This window comes from Pleurodeles waltl, chromosome 3_1 (assembly GCF_031143425.1).
Source record: "Pleurodeles waltl isolate 20211129_DDA chromosome 3_1, aPleWal1.hap1.20221129, whole genome shotgun sequence".
Taxonomy (NCBI): domain Eukaryota; kingdom Metazoa; phylum Chordata; class Amphibia; order Caudata; family Salamandridae; genus Pleurodeles; species Pleurodeles waltl.
In genome coordinates, this window is record NC_090440.1 from 1630970631 (window position 1) to 1630989331 (window position 18701).

Consider the following 18701-nt stretch of genomic DNA (forward strand, 5'->3'; position numbering starts at 1 on the left):
ATTCCCAATGCTTCACGGGAAATTAAGTTTAATGTAAAAACGTTAGCATTGCAGGGCATTGTTGGCCATTTGAAGCAACATGTACTCTGCAAAGCCCTCAGAGAAACGAAGTGCAGTAGAACCAGTGTTTGTGCTTTATTCTTCTAGCTAGTAATTTATTCAGACCTGTAGTGTTCAGCCCTGGTGAATGCCCTGTCATCATTTCATGTTATCGCTTCATCATATGTGTATTTTTGTAGCAGTCACAATGCTTGTTGTATTCCACGGAAAATGGCCTAATCTAGTTAGCTGCAACCTGAAAAGAGTTTTTCTTAAAGCTCGTGTCTTTACTTCTTAGTCTCCGTTATTGTTCACATTTGTTTCAGACTAGCCTTTGTTGACACTTGTCTTACACCAGGTACTATTGGTCATTTAAATCTGATGAGTAGTCTTTGTTTAGGTCCCTAAATATGTCTGATAACCTAATGTGCACCTCACTTGTTTTTGTTGACCTTGTTCTCGCTCTGTCTTCCGATGTAGCTAGAACTGGTTAAGCATTAGTGAAGAAGAAAGCATGATATTTAAGGAACTTAGAAGGAGCAACTGTAGCACTGTCTATTTACTGATTTTTGGATTTTTTTTATACGACATGTCAAACTATAACTACCCATTTCGTCAACATTGCCATAATCCTAGAGATTTTCCAGGTCAAGTGACTCCTGGCATTTTAACGTTGCCTGAAAGGTTTAGCTTCAAAATAAGATACTGTTGTTTTTAACAGTGCACCAACGCATGATTGCATAGCATAATCACTCAAACTTTGAAGCTTGATTGTGAGGTTTGAGAAACCTGTACCTATTGCTTTCTTGTTCAGCCTGGCGAGATATGAAACATAAGATCCCAGAAGTACCCTCCCAGTTACAGCTAATTAATGTGAATATTTTATCTGTAGCTCATTTTTCAGATGTACTAGAACACTTTTAAAAAGCCTTCACCCTGTCTTTGTTTCAGGAGATGCCGAGAGACATTAGTATTAACCTAAAAAATGCTAATAAATATTTGATTGCCAAAATGTCTTTTAGAAACAAAGCACTTGGACAGAAAATATTCTAAATAAGCATCCTCGCCCCTCTACAGGATTACAGTAATTCTTTCTAAGTAACATGAAACAGGTCAACAGTTCATGTAAAAGTGCTTGAAAACTTAACTCAAGTCTTTTTTTTATTTTTTTTTAACTCTAATTGAATTAAGTGTATGGTATAGGCAGTGCCCTATACTAGATTTTAGTGAGGCATTTGCATGAGGTTATGCATGTTTCCCTTATTGGTGTTGTTGCAATAGCCAATTGTTCTGTTCCCCAAGTGCTGGAAACATGAGGCAGGGTTTCCCCTCTCCTTAAAAGGGGGTTCTTTTAAATGGAACTGGTCTCTAAGAAATTCACTAGCTAAGTACTGAAAACTATGAAGCGAGATATAGTTGAGTATTGGTCACACCATTCTACGGATGATAGAGCCTCTCAGTGTGTGTTTAAAATTGAATGGCCTAATCTACACACATAATTAGAAGATGGCCACAAAATGATGTGCCACATTTGGTTGAGGTCTGCATGATAGTAGACCGAGAGAGAGCTTGGAAATCACCAGAATAGACAGATGCAGGGACAGTGGGATAAAGAAGGAGGCAGGGAGAAAGGGAGGGGTGAAAAGTGATGGAGATAGAGAGGGAGATAGAGACCTCACCTTCAGATAGAGGCAGATTAATTTGACACCAGCCTACCTGCAGAGAACATAGCCTGAACACCACTTTAGACAGATTAAAAAAATACAGAGACAGCCGAAAGAGAGAGAATAATTGGTAATCTTGTTTCTATAGAGAGGAGATTAAAGAGAGAGTATGATTCAGATTTAAAAGTAGTGTTGGAACAACTGGCCTTTTCTTTACAGATGAGGTTCCATGCTGTGCCCCTTTTGGTATTCTCCTTGCTTTTCCATTGTGTTTGTATGACAGGCACTACAAATGATGCACTGTAAGACTCTGGCCAAAGCCTTTCCCCCTGACTTGCCAGCTTAGTGCCCTCTGGCCCATTTATCATCCACTGCTGAGTTCATCATCCCTTGTTGACATACAGTTTCCCTGCTTTTGCATAGTTCGCTCTCTCTAAATGAATAAAGTATATCTAAATGCTTCTGTAAATCCCAAATGACTGTGGAGGATTTGAATTGTGATGGCAAACGTGTGGAGTGCTGTTGTGCATTGTGTGCCTCAAAGTAACCATAACATACATGTGACAAGCCTTAATATTTATTCATGCTCCTAAACATTGAAGGTGAAAGCAACCCCACAGTCTTCTAGCAAGAAGCTTATTTTCACTACAATAAATCCATACTGCAGATGCCAAACCCACAGGCAACCCCAGCAAGATGTAAAACATTGACTTCACAGGGCACCTGTAAATTGTATACTTAAATGATTCCAAACCAGTAGTGAAGGAGATGCTAAAAAAGTTACTTAATGAGCGAGCTTTAACTATGAAGAATGACATCACCGTGCAACTGGCAAAGGACACATGGTCATTTGTAAAGATGAAAAGCGTTTGCTTTATTTATGCTGGAGTGTAGCTAGTGAAAAAGACTGGAGAATGTAAACAACAGTGGAGAAGAGATGGTATGACAGTTCTTGTATTGGTAAATTAGATTGGTTATATGAGCCCAATACACTGAATTTCTGAGCAAACTTAACTGCGACCTCCATATGTAATTTGTTTACATGATTTAAAGTAATAGAAAAGCTTCTTTACAGCTTTTCCCTAAGCAAAGTGGCTAGGTGATAGCAAATCCAGGTTTAAAAGTCTGTGTAAGGAGTGGTATTTTTTCCTTTTCGACATGTCTATCCAAAGCCATATGATGCACAACTTCATTATGAATCATGAAATGATTCATCTTTTCTTCTGAATTTACTTGGGCAATATTGGTTTCTTTACCGATCACCTAACAGTATGATACAGATACCAAAATAGCTGCATAGGTAAATTGCTGAGAATCAGGTGGTCTCCAAGAATTCACCTTCTGGGTGTTAAATGTAGAGGGCTGCTGATAAATATTGTCTGAATTTTGCACTAAAGTGATGTTTATGTATAATATCTTATGATTGTTGAAAATAACATTTAAATTAAGATACACACCTTTTGGCGGTGCTTTCATTGGATTTGTGTTTTTCTTTCCTTTTTAGAGGCGTTAACTGTGTTTTCTCTGCTTCTTTGTTTTAACCCTTTATTCTGATGATACAAATAGAACAACCAAACCAACACCTCATTTAGATGGGTAAGTATCACATCTATTTTTACTTATTGTCTTTAAGTGCACATTTAGGTTTCTTTATGGGAGTTCATGTTTATCTTTTTCTTTGTTTTTCACTCTCAGTCTACATGTTGTCTTTGGACAAGTAATTTCCGGACAGGAAATTGTGAGAGAAATTGAAAGCCAGAAAACCGACGCTTCAAGCAAGCCACAGGCAGAAGTACGAATTCTTAATTGTGGAGAACTCATTCAGAAGCCCAAAGGTGTGCTTTATGTGACATTTCTTCCTAAAGTAAATCATTATTGTTTTGTTGTTGAATGCTGCTACCGTGTCTGCACGTTTAAAAAGTTTAATTTGGAGCCTACATGAAGACCTAACAAGGCTGAATGTATATTTTAGTTTAATCCAACAGTAAAAATGTTAATTTATTGATGCATTTTGTGGTTATTATTTAAGAATTATATTATGCTTCATAAACTGGTAACTATTTACCAGTGTTTGAGATCTGGCAGCCATACCGGGCATTGATTTTATCTTGTTTTTAGTGATGTATAGCTGTATAGAAAAGACTTAACGTTTGTCCGGAGGCATAAGCCTAGAAATAGATTTTTAGGTTTTGTGGAATTATGTACCTAGGCCCTACAGCGAAAAAATTTCTACTAGGAAAACTATATGACTTTGAATAAATGTTGTTGTAACCATCTGCAGTTATGTCTTGCTTAACATGTGATGGCCTGTAGTGTTCATACAGCCTTTAACAACAAGTGGTATTATGTGGGAAGCACACATTGAGAAAGACTTCCTTTGTCAGCATTGATAAGTTCATTGGGTATTTGTCAAACTGCATATCGAGACTGGGGCTATTTATTTGTAATAATTGTGCTCTTGCTAATCATTCTAACACCCATTGAAACTACACCCTGTAGGAATTGATAGGCTGGAAGTCCTGCTCCGCAGAATCATTCAGTACTGCCGTAAATGTGTATTGTGTTGCAGGTGTGCAATTAGCACTGCTCCAACTTGTGCATACATTCAAATTAATTGACTTCGCTAATTATATGTACAAATAATTGGTAAATCATATTGCGTATTCAGGGAGATGGAAAGGAGTGAGTTTATCCTTTTTGTGCTAGTAGGGTACAAATCTATTAGTTGTGGAGTGTTACATAGCCGCAGGCATGGTCTTTGTTGTCCATAGTCATTGTACAGCCCTTGGGCGAGATTTGAGACTTCTGATCAATGTTCTTCTTCGTTGAACTATAAATAACAGCTTGCATTTGAAGCATGCTCTTCCTCTGTAGAAATGTGAAATGGACCGTTTTGTGAATATTAAGTTATCCCTTTTTGAAGTGCATGACTCTATTATCAGAAACCTGTGCCATTTGGCCTAAGTCAGCGTCTGATTCTCACTGATGCCCTTCCACCACTGTAAAAAAATAAAAAATAAAAAAAATATTCAGTTGTCCATAGTGGATCTAATTGTAGTAACTAGCCTTCTTATTCAAACAGCACATGAGTATTTGCAAAATACAGTGAATTGCCTCCATACACCAGGATGAGTCATTATTGATTACAGCTTAACAATTGTTAAATCAACTGTGCGCATGACCTCCATATCACTTCCATCCTCCTCAGTTTTACATCTTCATTTGACACAGTTGACCATGTTACACAGGTGCTCTTTTAAGTATTTTATCTATCCTACTGCATTTTCATGCTCCTCCAACCATATAATTTATCATTCCCCTCAGCGTCTCTCCTAGGGCCCTCTTTCTTGGTTTACTTATGTTTTTGAGGTATTCTCTTCTTCTTTGGCTTTGCCTACTCCCTCTTCATTGCTGTCCACCATATTCTCTTCTATTAGACTGCTTCCCAGCCTTTTAACACTGGATGACCACAATCTCTCTAATGCATAACCCTGCCATATCCATGTTACTCTTCTTCTTCCAGCATCTTTCACAGAGTCACATAATTGGATCATTGCCCTCAGTCCCCTGTTATTACACAAACTTCTTCAAAGAGCAGCCTTCCTAGAGCAGTTCTCTTTATTCAAAGAATACTAAATCATCTCAGGCTTTTTTCTATACTAGACTGTACCCCTTCCCATTGCACAGAAATCTTTCTTAATTGAATCGCATGAATGAATTTTCTAAAGTGCCCAATTACCCAAGGGTGTCTTGGAACTAAGAACTGAAACCTAAATGAGAGAAGATGCTAGGCAACACATATTAAGAAAAGCCATGATTTCAGCTGTCTGGGATGACCTCAAATCATCCTTTGATGGGAGTGCAGTTTTAACAGTCCGGCTACTGGGCATCTCTCTCTGCTTTTTACATTATATGCCACTATACTTTATAGGAGTTATAGATGGAATTTACAGAGTTGGTTTTCAACTCATCTCACCAAGAGTTTTCAAATAATTTCCTTGCTTCTGTTCCTGTCCTATCTCATTCTAACCCAGGTGTTCTTCTAGGCTCCATCTTCAGCTTAGTTTTTAATCAACACTTTCTCAGCATGCTCTCGAGGATCATGAAGTTCTTCAGCTAACCCTGCTACATCTAAAAAGATAACACTCGGATTAGTCAACGTAGGAAAGTGCCCCATTTTTTACATCGTCACTCCCACTTTTTGCCAGATATTGTAATTTTGACAGAAGTGCACTTGCTTCCTGCTTACTGGGTCTATAGTGCCAGATCTTTCCCTGAAATTGTGCAGTTGTTCCCCAACTGCCAATACATTTACCATCCCTGTAAGTCTCTAGTAAATGGTACCTAGGGCAGGGGTCTAAGGAGGACCCCCTAAGGACTGCAGCATGTATTGTGCGACCCTAAGGGACCCCTCACCACACTAATGCAGACTACCATTGCAGGCTGCATGACACAGTGCAGACAAAAGTGAAAATGTGCACTTCATGCAGTATATGTAAGCCACCGGTGCAGCAGGCCTTACAGTCCTAGGCAGGGTGCATTATACTACATGTGTGGACATGCCCCTGTCATGTCTAAATAGATTCTAAGACATTACCACTGAACAGGGAAGCCATCTCAAGGTATGTACTTGGCACTGGTCAGAACGAGTTTACCATCTATATAAGGGCTTCACTGAAACCTATGGTGTTTGGTATCAAACAATTCATATTAATAAACCCACACTGATCCCACTGTTAAATGTATTAATATACGCACCCAGAGGATACCCCTAACCCTACTAGTCCTCTAGTGTCCTGGCTTTCTGGCCTGCCACCACAGACGATTTTCTGATTCCATAGGAGGTGAGAGCCCCACTCTGAGGTCAGAAACAATGCCTGCTCTGGCAGGAGATGTTTACACCTCCTCCAACAGGAACGCTAGTAAAAAAGCATGACAAGGCAAGGAGCTTCAAAGAGCACACTGCCTTTGATAATCGACCCCAGCATCCCCCTAGACCTGGAAGATGCCACCCCCTGCCCTGAGTCTCCTCCCCTGCACTCTGCAGGCACCCTCAACAGACAGGCAGAGAGAGCCTCTGCCAGTGCGACCCACGCCTGACAAAACAACACTGCACCCGAGCCCCGCAGCCAGATTGTGAGTGATCCGACGGTAGCCTGAAGAGCAGAGTCCATAAAGGATTGAGCGCCCCCCCCTCTTTGGGTTTGACCAGACCGGACCCCTAGTTTCTGCCTGCCGCCTCTTTCTGCAGGAAAGCTAGAACCGCAAGACCCCCCCGGACCAACGCAATCCTGACACCAGAAAGCACCACTGCACCTGAATTCCCCCCGGCCCGAGTAGAAGTGGGCCAACAGTGTCGACGGAGTACTGAGACCCTCAAGAGTAGAGTCCCCCCTTTGGGTTCTGTCGAACTGGACTACCAGCCCCCACCTGCAGCCTCTTTTTGCATGGAACCTAGAAACCGCAAGTGCCTTCCACAGCGCAACCCCACCTGACAAAACACCACTGCACACAAGCCTCCCAGCCTGAATTGTTGTGGACCAATGGTGTTGCTATGTCCCCAGGATCTATGAGTTCCGAGCCCTCCTGATGGATTCCTCTGTACTGGCCTCCCAGTCCTTAATTGCAGCCTTTCTCCTCCAGGACTGTTTTCCCATTAAAATCAACAGGTGCACATTGACGCTGGAAGGGTCCTCTGCACCTGGATGCCTCAGTGCCCTCCGAGGTGACCTGTTGGTGCTGCCTTGGACCCGGCCTCATACTCCCCTTAAGTCCCGTAGAACAACCCTGTAAGTCATTGCTAAATAACCCTATGCAGTATATTTATTCCCAGTAGGATAACATTAAAGTCTTAAAATCAGTCCAAGTGAAATTTTCCTGTATACTTAGAAAGTGATAACTCGAAACGTATTTAACTAATTACGAAGATCTTGGTGTCAAAAATATATAAAAATACCTGTTATTTTTCTAAAATTCGTGAGGATCTCCTTTTTGAGTGTGTGCGTAATGTTTTGACTCTGTATGTACAACAAATGTCTAACACTTCTCTCTGATAAGTCTAAGACTCTTCAACCACGCTACCTGAGATAGAGCACTTTTGGATTGCTAGAGCCAAGCCCCTGTTCACTTATAAGCGATTCCTGGACTCTCTACACATTATACCTATTTTTGGTGTACTATATAAAGAGTCAGCTTCCTACAGTCACACTCTGGAAAAGTCTTTTGACCTGGACTCCTCCTATGTTATAGGCTCCTGACCCCTGCCAGATTTTGCTATTCAAAAATAGAAATAGTCGCCTACAGCAGTTGATCCATTTACCGTCCCAGTTCACAGTCATTCCTCCAGCTATTATCTCCAGTGACTACCACCAGCAAAGTGAGGGTCTTGTGCTGCAGGCTCCTGATGCCTTCCAATGGATGTCATGAAATGAACTAATGCTCGGCATTCAGAAACTGAAATCCACACCTACAGAAATTGATCCATGTACCAACCCACATCCTACTGCCTCTCGTAGTTACCACCGCCACTAACTGCCACTAGCAAAGTAGGGAACCTTGGGGTGATCATGGACCCAGATCTCACACTACTTCCTCAGGTGAACCTGGTAGCCAAACATCTTTTACAAAAGGGACCATGCTTTGCTTCTTCCCTTACCTGGGGTCCATGATGACCTCATGGTTACATTCCCCCATTGTCACGTTCCTCTGTCATCTGTATTACAGCAATAAAACATACCTAGATGCTGCTGTCTTCATCATGCTTAGCCATTAGTGTCTTCAGAACACCATCATCATCACATCACTGCCATCTCTTTTCAAGTTATTCACTGTATCTCCTTCATGACCCAGTGCATTTCTCACTGTGCCATACCTATTTTCAGCCACTGCACCTTCCAGTCAACCATGGTTACCTTGACAAATAAGCAGCCACCGATGCAACAAACATTGAGCCCAGCTGAAGATGGTATGCATGGGTATCTACTAAATTCATTCACTGACATGCCTGAGCTAAACACTGTTTCTCTCACATATGACATCCTAAACGTGTCAGCCATACAGGTGCACTGTTAACACAGATTCTCTCAAGCATGCACACCAGACCTACCATCCACTAGTGCAATCCATCATGACTACACTCTTTTGACTAACATGACTGAGCATGGTGCCAAGTCTGGAGGGACAAAACTGGTGTGCCCCTCAGGCAAGCTTTAAACACATATCATACTTATAGACCTGCAATCCTCCACCTATATCTGTTAGACTGGAAAGCATCTTACCAGACCTGAACCAGGCAGTGCAAGAGTTGTAGCAACATTCTGTCTGAGCAGTTAAATAAGACAGTGGCTAGTTTAATAACATCTTATTGAATATTTCCAATTTGTTATATACTAGATGCTATGATGTGGTCTTTTAAAGCTTTAGCGAGTAGCAAAAATGGAAATTTCCCAAAGTGAGTAGGAACATTGAGTGAACAAGCAGTGATCATTACAGTTCTTAAATGTCAAGATGTCAGAAGATTACTAATAACATTTAGGGCCAGATGTAGCAAAGGGTTTTACCCATTCTGTGTCTATGGGAAAATGTGTTCGTACATATGGCCCTTAGTTGTGATAGTGGTATCGATAGTGATGTTGATAGTGGTAGCTGTAATGTTGGCAGGAGTGGTGATGCTAATAATAGTGGTTCTGCTGAGTAAAGTGGTGGTGATAGTGCTGGTGGATTCTAGTAGTGGTGAAAAACTGTGCTTGTGACAGTTGTGGTGGTGGTAGTGGTAATAAAGGTTCTGGTAATAGTGATATTGGTCAACGTCCCACCATTGGTTGTAATGGTAGGAATGGTGGTGGAGGTAGTGGCGGTTGGAATAGTAGTGGTAATGGATCTTCTTGTAATGGTAGTAGTGGTTCTGGAAATACTTGTGGTAATGGCAGTGGTGGTAATGGTGATACCAGTAATGGTAATGGTAATGGTGAGGATGATGTTGGCTGTGTTAATTTGGTAGTATTAATTGTGGTGATGGTAATACTTCTGTTAACAGTAATAGCAATAGTAGTGGCTCTATTGCTTGTAAAGGTGGCTGTAACATCAGTAGTTTTAAGAGTGATGTTGGTGCTAAAGGTGGTGCTGGTAATAATGGTGGTAGTAAAGTGGTAGTGCACATGTGGTAATGGTGGGTCCAGAAATATATGTTTGACATCATGGTCTCAGGTTTGAAATCTGGTGGTTCCACTCATCCTTTCATCCGTCAGAGGTTGATAAATTGAGTGCTTTTGAGCCTTGTAAGGAAATGCCTCCTTGGCATGGTTGCCCCCTGACTTTTTGCCTTTGCTGATGCTATGTTTACAATTGAAAGTGTGCTGAGGCCTGCTAACCAGGCCCCAGCACCAGTGTTCTTTCCCTAACCTGTACTTTTGTATCCACAATTGGCAGACCCTGGCATCCAGATAAGTCCCTTGTAACTGGTACTTCTAGTACCAAGGGCCCTGATGCCAAGGAAGGTCTCTAAGGGCTGCAGCATGTCTTATGCCACCCTGGAGACCTCTCACTCAGCACAGACACACTGCTTGCCAGCTGGTGTGTGCTAGTGAGGACAAAACGAGTAAGTCGACATGGCACTCCCCTCAGGGTGCCATGCCAGCCTCTCACTGCCTATGCAGTATAGGTAAGACACCCCTCTAGCAGGCCTTACAGCCCTAAGGCAGGGTGCACTATACCATAGGTGAGGGTACCAGTGCATGAGCATGGTACCCCTACAGTGTCTAAACAAAACCTTAGACATTGTAAGTGCAGGGTAGCCATAAGAGTATATGGTCTGGGAGTCTGTCAAACACGAACTCCACAGCACCATAATGGCTACACTGAAAACTGGGAAGTTTGGTATCAAACTTCTCAGCACAATAAATGCACACTGATGCCAGTGTACATTTTATTGTAAAATACACCACAGAGGGCACCTTAGAGGTGCCCCTGAAACTTAACCGACTGTCTGTGTAGGCTGACTAGTTCCAGCAGCCTGCCACACCAGAGACATGTTGCTGGCCCCATGGGGAGAGTGCCTTTGTCACTCTGAGGCCAGTAACAAAGCCTGCACTGGGTGGAGATGCTAACACCTCCCCCAGGCAGGAGCTGTGACACCTGGCGGTGAGCCTCAAAGGCTCACCCCTTTGTCACAGCCCAGCAGGGCACTCCAGCTTAGTGGAGTTGCCCGCCCCCTCCGGCCACGGCCCCCACTTTTGGCGGCAAGGCTGAAGGGAACAAAGAAAGCAACAAGGAGGAGTCACTGGCCAGTCAGGACAGCCCCTAAGGTGTCCTGAGCTGAAGTGACTCTAACTTTTAGAAATCCTCCATCTTGCAGATGGAGGATTCCCCCAATAGGGTTAGGATTGTGACCCCCTCCCCTTGGGAGGAGGCACAAAGAGGGTGTACCCACCCTCAGGGCTAGTAGCCATTGGCTACTAACCCCCCAGACCTAAACACGCCCTTAAATTTAGTATTTAAGGGCTACCCTGAACCCTAGAAAATTAGATTCCTGCAACTACAAGAAGAAGGACTGCCTAGCTGAAAACCCCTGCAGAGGAAGACCAGAAGACGACAACTGCCTTGGCTCCAGAAACTCACCGGCCTGTCTCCTGCCTTCCAAAGATCCTGCTCCAGCGACGCCTTCCAAAGGGACCAGCGACCTCGACATCCTCTGAGGACTGCCCCTGCTTCGAAAAGACAAGAAACTCCCGAGGACAGCGGACCTGCTCCAAGAAAAGCTGCAACTTTGTTTCCAGCAGCTTTAAAGAACCCTGCAAGCTCCCCGCAAGAAGCGTGAGACTTGCAACACTGCACCCGGCGACCCCGACTCGGCTGGTGGCGATCCAACACCTCAGGAGGGACCCCAGGACTACTCTAAGACTGTGAGTACCAAGACCTGTCCCCCCTGAGCCCCCACAGCGCCGCCTGCAGAGGGAATCCCGAGGCTTCCCCTGACCGCGACTCTTTGAATCCTAAGTCCCGACACCTGGGAGAGACCCTGCACCCGCAGCCCCCAGGACCTGAAGGACCGGACTTTCACTGGAGGAGTGACCCCCAGGAGTCCCTCTCCCTTGACCAAGTGGAGGTTTCCCCGAGGAACCCCCCCCTTGCCTGCCTGCAGCGCTGAAGAGATCCCTAGATCTCCCATTGACTTCCATTACAAACCCGACGCTTGTTTCGACACTGCACCCGGCCGCCCCCGCGCTGCTGAGGGTGAAATTTCTGTGTGGACTTGTGTCCCCCCCGGTGCCCTACAAAACCCCCCTGGTCTGCCCTCCGAAGACGCGGGTACTTACCTGCAAGCAGACCGGAACCGGGGCACCCCCTTCTCTCCATTCTAGCCTATGTGTTTTGGGCACCACTTTGAACTCTGCACCTGACCGGCCCTGAGCTGCTGGTGTGGTGACTTTGGGGTTGCTCTGAACCCCCAACGGTGGGCTACCTTGGACCAAGAACTAAGCCCTGTAAGTGTCTTACTTACCTGGTTAACCTAACAAATACTTACCTCCCCTAGGAACTGTGAAAATTGCACTAAGTGTCCACTTTTAAAACGGCTATTTGTGAATAACTTGAAAAGTATACATGCAATTTTGATGATTTGAAGTTCCTAAAGTACTTACCTGCAATACCTTTCGAATGAGATATTACATGTAGAATTTGAACCTATGGTTCTTAAAATAAACTAAGAAAAGATATTTTTCTATATAAAAACCTATTGGCTGGATTTGTCTCTGAGTGTGTGTACCTCATTTATTGTCTAGGTGTATGTACAACAAATGCTTAACACTACTCCTTGGATAAGCCTACTGCTCGACCACACTACCACAAAATAGAGCATTAGTATTATCTCTTTTTGCCACTATCTTACCTCTAAGGGGAACCCTTGGACTCTGTGCATACTATTCCTTACTTTGAAATAGTGCATACAGAGCCAACTTCCTACATTGGTGGATCAGCGGTGGGGTACAAGACTTTGCATTTGCTGGACTACTCAGCCAATACCTGATCACACGACAAATTCCAAAATTGTCATTAGAAATTCATTTTTGCAATTTGAAATTTTTCTAAATTCTTAAAAGTCCTGCTAGGGCCTTGTGTGTTAAGTCCCTGGTTAGCATTGTCTTTTAGAGTTTAAAAGTTTGTTAAAAGTTTGAAAGTAGATTCTAGAAACAGTGTTAGATTCTTTAAAAAGTCTTCCAACTTTTAGCAGAATAATGTCTGATACAGAGATGAATGTGGTGGAACTCGACACCACACCTTACCTCCATCTTAAGATGAGGGAGCTAAGGTCTCTCTGTAATATCAAAAAAATAACCATTGGCTCCAGACCTACCAAAATTCAGCTCCAGGAGCTGTTGGCAGAGTTTGAAAAAGCCAACCCCTCTGATGATGACATCACAGAGGAAGAAATTAGTGACTTGGAGGCCAATGTCCCTCCTCCAGTCCTAAATAGGGAGAACAGGACCCCTCAAGTCCTGTCTCCAACTGTGTTAGTCAGAAATAGTGAGTCCCTCACAGGAGGGTCCCACATTTCTGAAATCACTGAGGATGCTCTCAGTGAAGATGACCTCCTGTTAGCCAGGATGGCCAAAAGATTGGCTTTAGAGAGACAGCTCCTAGCCATAGAAAGGGAAAGACAAGAGATGGGCCTAGGACCCATCAATGGTGGCAGCAATATAAATAGGGTCAGAGATTCTCCTGACATGTTAAAAATCCCCAAAGGGATTGTGACAAAATATGAAGATGGTGATGACATCACCAAGTGGTTCACAGCTTTTGAGAGGGCTTGTGTAACCAGAAAAGTGAACAGATCTCACTGGGGTGCTCTCCTTTGGGAAATGTTCACTGGAAAGTGTAGGGATAGACTCCTCACACTCTCTGGAAAAGATGCAGAATCTTATGACCTCATGAAGGGTACCCTGATTGAGGGCTTTGGATTCTCCACTGAGGAGTACAGGATTAGGTTCAGGGGGGCTCAAAAATCCTCGAGCCAGACCTGGGTTGACTTTGTTGACTACTCAGTGAAAACACTAGATGGTTGGATTCAAGGCAGTGGTGTAAGTAATTATGATGGGCTGTACAATTTATTTGTGAAAGAACACCTGTTAAGTAATTGTTTCAATGATAAACTGCATCAGCATCTGGTAGACCTAGGACCAATTTCTCCCCAAGAATTGGGAAAGAAGGCGGACCATTGGGTCAAGACAAGGGTGTCCAAGACTTCAACAGGGGGTGACCAAAAGAAAGGGGTCACAAAGACTCCCCAGGGGAAGGGTGATGAGACAACCAAAACTAAAAATAGTAAAGAGTCTTCTACAGGCCCCCAAAAACCTGCACAGGAGGGTGGGCCCAGAGCCTCTTCACAAAACAATGGGTACAAGGGTAAAAACTTTGATCCCAAAAAGGCCTGGTGTCATAACTGTAAACAGCATGGACACCAAACTGGAGACAAGGCCTGTCCCAAGAAAGGTTCCACTCCAAACTCCCATCCAGGTAACACTGGTATGGCTAGTCTCCAAGTGGGATCAACAGTGTGCCCAGAGCAAATCAGGGTCCACACTGAAGCTACTCTAGTTTCTGAGGGTGGGGTGGATTTAGCCACACTAGCTGTCTGGCCGCCTAACATGCAAAAATACAGACAGCAACTCTTAATTAATGGGACTAGAATAGAGGGCCTGAGGGATACAGGTGCCAGTGTCACCATGGTGACAGAGAAACTGGTTTCCCCTGGCCAATACCTGACTGGAAATACTTACACAGTCACCAACGCTGACAATCAGAGAAAAGTACATCCCATGGCAATGGTTACTTTAGAATGGGGAGGGGTCAAGGGCCTGAAACAGGTGGTGGTCTCCTCAAATATCCCAGTGGACTGTCTGCTTGGAAATGACCTGGAGTCCTCAGCATGGGCTGGGGTAGAACTAAAAACCCATGCAGCAATGCTGGGTATCCCTGAACTGGTGTGTGTGAAAACAAGAGCACAATGCAAGGCACAGGGTGAACAAGTAGAGCTGGAGTCTGGAAGAATGGCCCAGCCTACCAAGAGGAAAGGAAAGTCAGTTGGGAAACCAACTGCAACACAGCAAAAGAAAGGGAACCTCTCTTCTCAGGAAGAAGTTCTGCCCTCTGAGGGAACTGAGCCTTTGGAGCTTGAACCTTATCAGGTTGAGCTCTTAGGCCCAGGGGGACCCTCAAGGGAGGAGCTGTGTAAGGGACAAGAAACCTGTCCCTCTCTTGAAGGCCTTAGGCAGCAAGCTGCTGAAGAGTCCAAAGGCAAGAAAAATGGAACGCATAGGGTCTATTGGGAAGATGGACTCCTGTACACTGAGGCCAGAGACCCCAAACCTGGTGCCACTAGGAGAGTGGTAGTGCCTCAGCTGTTCAGAGGGTTCATCCTAACATTGGCCCATGACATTCCCCTTGCTGGACATTTGGGACAAACCAAGACGTGGGAGAGGTTAGTCAACCACTTCTACTGGCCCAATATGTCCAACATGGTTAAGGAGTTTTGCCTCTCCTGCCCCACCTGTCAAGCCAGTGGTAAGACAGGTGGGCATCCAAAGGCCCCCCTCATTCCACTTCCAGTGGTGGGGGTTCCCTTTGAAAGAGTGGGTGTGGACATAGTTGGTCCACTAGAACCTCCCACAGCCTCAGGAAATCTGTATATCCTGGTAGTAGTGGATCATGCTACCAGGTATCCTGAAGCTATTCCCCTTAGGTCGACTACTGCCCCTGCAGTAGCCAAGGCCCTCATTGGTATTTTTACCAGAGTGGGTTTCCCTAAGGAAGTGGTGTCTGACAGAGGTACCAACTTCATGTCAGCATACCTAAAGCACATGTGGAATGAGTGTGGAGTGACTTATAAATTCACTACACCCTACCATCCACAAACTAATGGCTTAGTTGAGAGATTCAACAAGACATTAAAAGGCATGATCATGGGGCTCCCAGAAAAACTCAAAAGGAGATGGGATGTCCTCTTGCCATGTCTGCTTTTCGCTTACAGAGAGGTGCCACAGAAGGGAGTAGGATTCTCACCCTTTGAACTTCTGTTTGGTCATCCTGTAAGGGGACCACTTGCCCTTGTTAAAGAAGGCTGGGAGAGACCTCTCCATGAGCCTAAACAGGACATAGTGGACTATGTACTTGGCCTTCGCTCTAGAATGGCAGAGTACATGGAAAAGGCAACCAAAAACCTTGAGGCCAGCCAACAACTCCAGAAGTTTTGGTATGACCAAAAGGCTGCACTGGTTGAGTTCCAACCAGGGCAGAAAGTCTGGGTTCTGGAGCCTGTGGCTCCCAGGGCACTCCAGGACAAATGGAGTGGCCCTTACCCAGTGCTAGAAAGGAAGAGTCAGGTCACCTACCTGGTGGACCTGGGCACAAGCAGGAGCCCCAAGAGGGTGATCCATGTGAACCGCCTTAAGCTCTTCCATGACAGGGCTGATGTGAATCTGTTGATGGTAACAGATGAGGATCAGGAGGCAGAGAGTGAACCTCTCCCTGATCTTCTGTCATCAGACCCAAAAGATGGCACAGTAGATGGAGTGATCTACTCAGACACCCTCTCTGGCCAACAGCAAGCTGATTGTAGGAGAGTCCTACAACAGTTTCCTGAACTCTTCTCCTTAACCCCTGGTCAGACACACCTGTGTACCCATGATGTGGACACAGGAGACAGCATGCCTGTCAAAAACAAAATCTTTAGACAGTCTGACCATGTTAAGGAAAGCATCAAGGTGGAAGTCCACAAGATGCTGGAATTGGGAGTAATTGAGCGCTCTGACAGCCCCTGGGCTAGCCCAGTGGTCTTAGTCCCCAAACCTCACACCAAAGAAGGAAAGAAAGAGATGAGGTTTTGTGTGGACTACAGAGGGCTCAATTCTGTCACCAAGACAGATGCTCATCCAATTCCAAGAGCTGATGAGCTCATAGATAAACTAGGTGCTGCCAAATTCTTAAGTACCTTTGACTTGACAGCAGGGTACTGGCAAATAAAAATGGCACCTGGAGCAAAAGAGAAAACAGCATTCTCCACACCTGATGGGCATTATCAGTTTACTGTTATGCCCTTTGGTTTAAAGAATGCCCCTGCCACCTTCCAAAGGTTGGTGAATCAAGTCCTTGCTGGCTTGGAGTCCTTTAGCACAGCTTATCTTGATGATATTGCTGTCTTTAGCTCCACCTGGCAGGATCACCTGGTCCACCTGAAGAAGGTTTTGAAGGCTCTGCAATCTGCAGGCCTCTCTATCAAGGCATCCAAATGCCAGATAGGGCAGGGAACTGTGGTTTACTTGGGCCACCTTGTAGGTGGAGGCCAAGTTCAGCCACTCCAACCCAAGATCCAGACTATTCTGGACTGGGTAGCTCCAAAAACCCAGACTCAAGTCAGGGCATTCCTTGGCTTGACTGGGTACTACAGGAGGTTTGTGAAGGGATATGGATCCATTGTGACAGCCCTCACTGAACTCACCTCCAAGAAAATGCCCAAGAAAGTGAACTGGACTGTGGAATGCCAACAGGCCTTTGACACCCTGAAACAAGCAATGTGCTCAGCACCAGTTCTAAAAGCTCCAGATTATTCTAAGCAGTTCATTGTGCAGACTGATGCCTCTGAACATGGGATAGGGGCAGTTTTGTCCCAAACAAATGATGATGGCCTTGACCAGCCTGTTGCTTTCATTAGCAGGAGGTTACTCCCCAGGGAGCAGCGTTGGAGTGCCATTGAGAGGGAGGCCTTTGCTGTGGTTTGGTCCCTGAAGAAGCTGAGACCATACCTCTTTGGGACTCACTTCCTAGTTCAAACTGACCACAGACCTCTCAAATGGCTGATGCAAATGAAAGGTGAAAATCCTAAACTGTTGAGGTGGTCCATCTCCCTACAGGGAATGGACTTTATAGTGGAACACAGACCTGGGACTGCCCATGCCAATGCAGATGGCCTTTCCAGGTTCTTCCACTTAGAAAATGAAGACTCTCTTGGGAAAGGTTAGTCTCATCCTCTTTCGTTTGGGGGGGGGTTGTGTAAGGAAATGCCTCCTTGGCATGGTTGCCCCCTGACTTTTTGCCTTTGCTGATGCTATGTTTACAATTGAAAGTGTGCTGAGGCCTGCTAACCAGGCCCCAGCACCAGTGTTCTTTCCCTAACCTGTACTTTTGTATCCACAATTGGCAGACCCTGGCATCCAGATAAGTCCCTTGTAACTGGTACTTCTAGTACCAAGGGCCCTGATGCCAAGGAAGGTCTCTAAGGGCTGCAGCATGTCTTATGCCACCCTGGAGACCTCTCACTCAGCACAGACACACTGCTTGCCAGCTGGTGTGTGCTAGTGAGGACAAAACGAGTAAGTCGACATGGCACTCCCCTCAGGGTGCCATGCCAGCCTCTCACTGCCTATGCAGTATAGGTAAGACACCCCTCTAGCAGGCCTTACAGCCCTAAGGCAGGGTGCACTATACCATAGGTGAGGGTACCAGTGCATGAGCATGGTACCCCTACAGTGTCTAAACAAAACCTTAGACATTGTAAGTGCAGGGTAGCCATAAGAGTATATGGTCTGGGAGTCTGTCAAACACGAACTCCACAGCACCATAATGGCTACACTGAAAACTGGGAAGTTTGGTATCAAACTTCTCAGCACAATAAATGCACACTGATGCCAGTGTACATTTTATTGTAAAATACACCACAGAGGGCACCTTAGAGGTGCCCCCTGAAACTTAACCGACTGTCTGTGTAGGCTGACTAGTTCCAGCAGCCTGCCACACCAGAGACATGTTGCTGGCCCCATGGGGAGAGTGCCTTTGTCACTCTGAGGCCAGTAACAAAGCCTGCACTGGGTGGAGATGCTAACACCTCCCCCAGGCAGGAGCTGTGACACCTGGCGGTGAGCCTCAAAGGCTCACCCCTTTGTCACAGCCCAGCAGGGCACTCCAGCTTAGTGGAGTTGCCCGCCCCCTCCGGCCACGGCCCCCACTTTT

General features: G+C 45.0%; 1 protein-coding gene across 6 annotated transcripts in view; it reads left to right on the plus strand.

Moving 5' to 3' along the window:
• PPIG (peptidylprolyl isomerase G) overlaps positions 1 to 18701 on the plus strand; it is a 243413-nt gene that overhangs the window by 97483 nt on the left and 127229 nt on the right. For all 6 annotated transcript variants that reach the window (XM_069225296.1, XM_069225293.1, XM_069225295.1 and 3 more), the window contains 2 exons: positions 3270 to 3299; positions 3399 to 3538. In XM_069225296.1, the coding sequence (XP_069081397.1) occupies positions 3270 to 3299; positions 3399 to 3538 (170 nt within the window). The remainder of the gene's footprint in view (positions 1 to 3269; positions 3300 to 3398; positions 3539 to 18701) is intronic.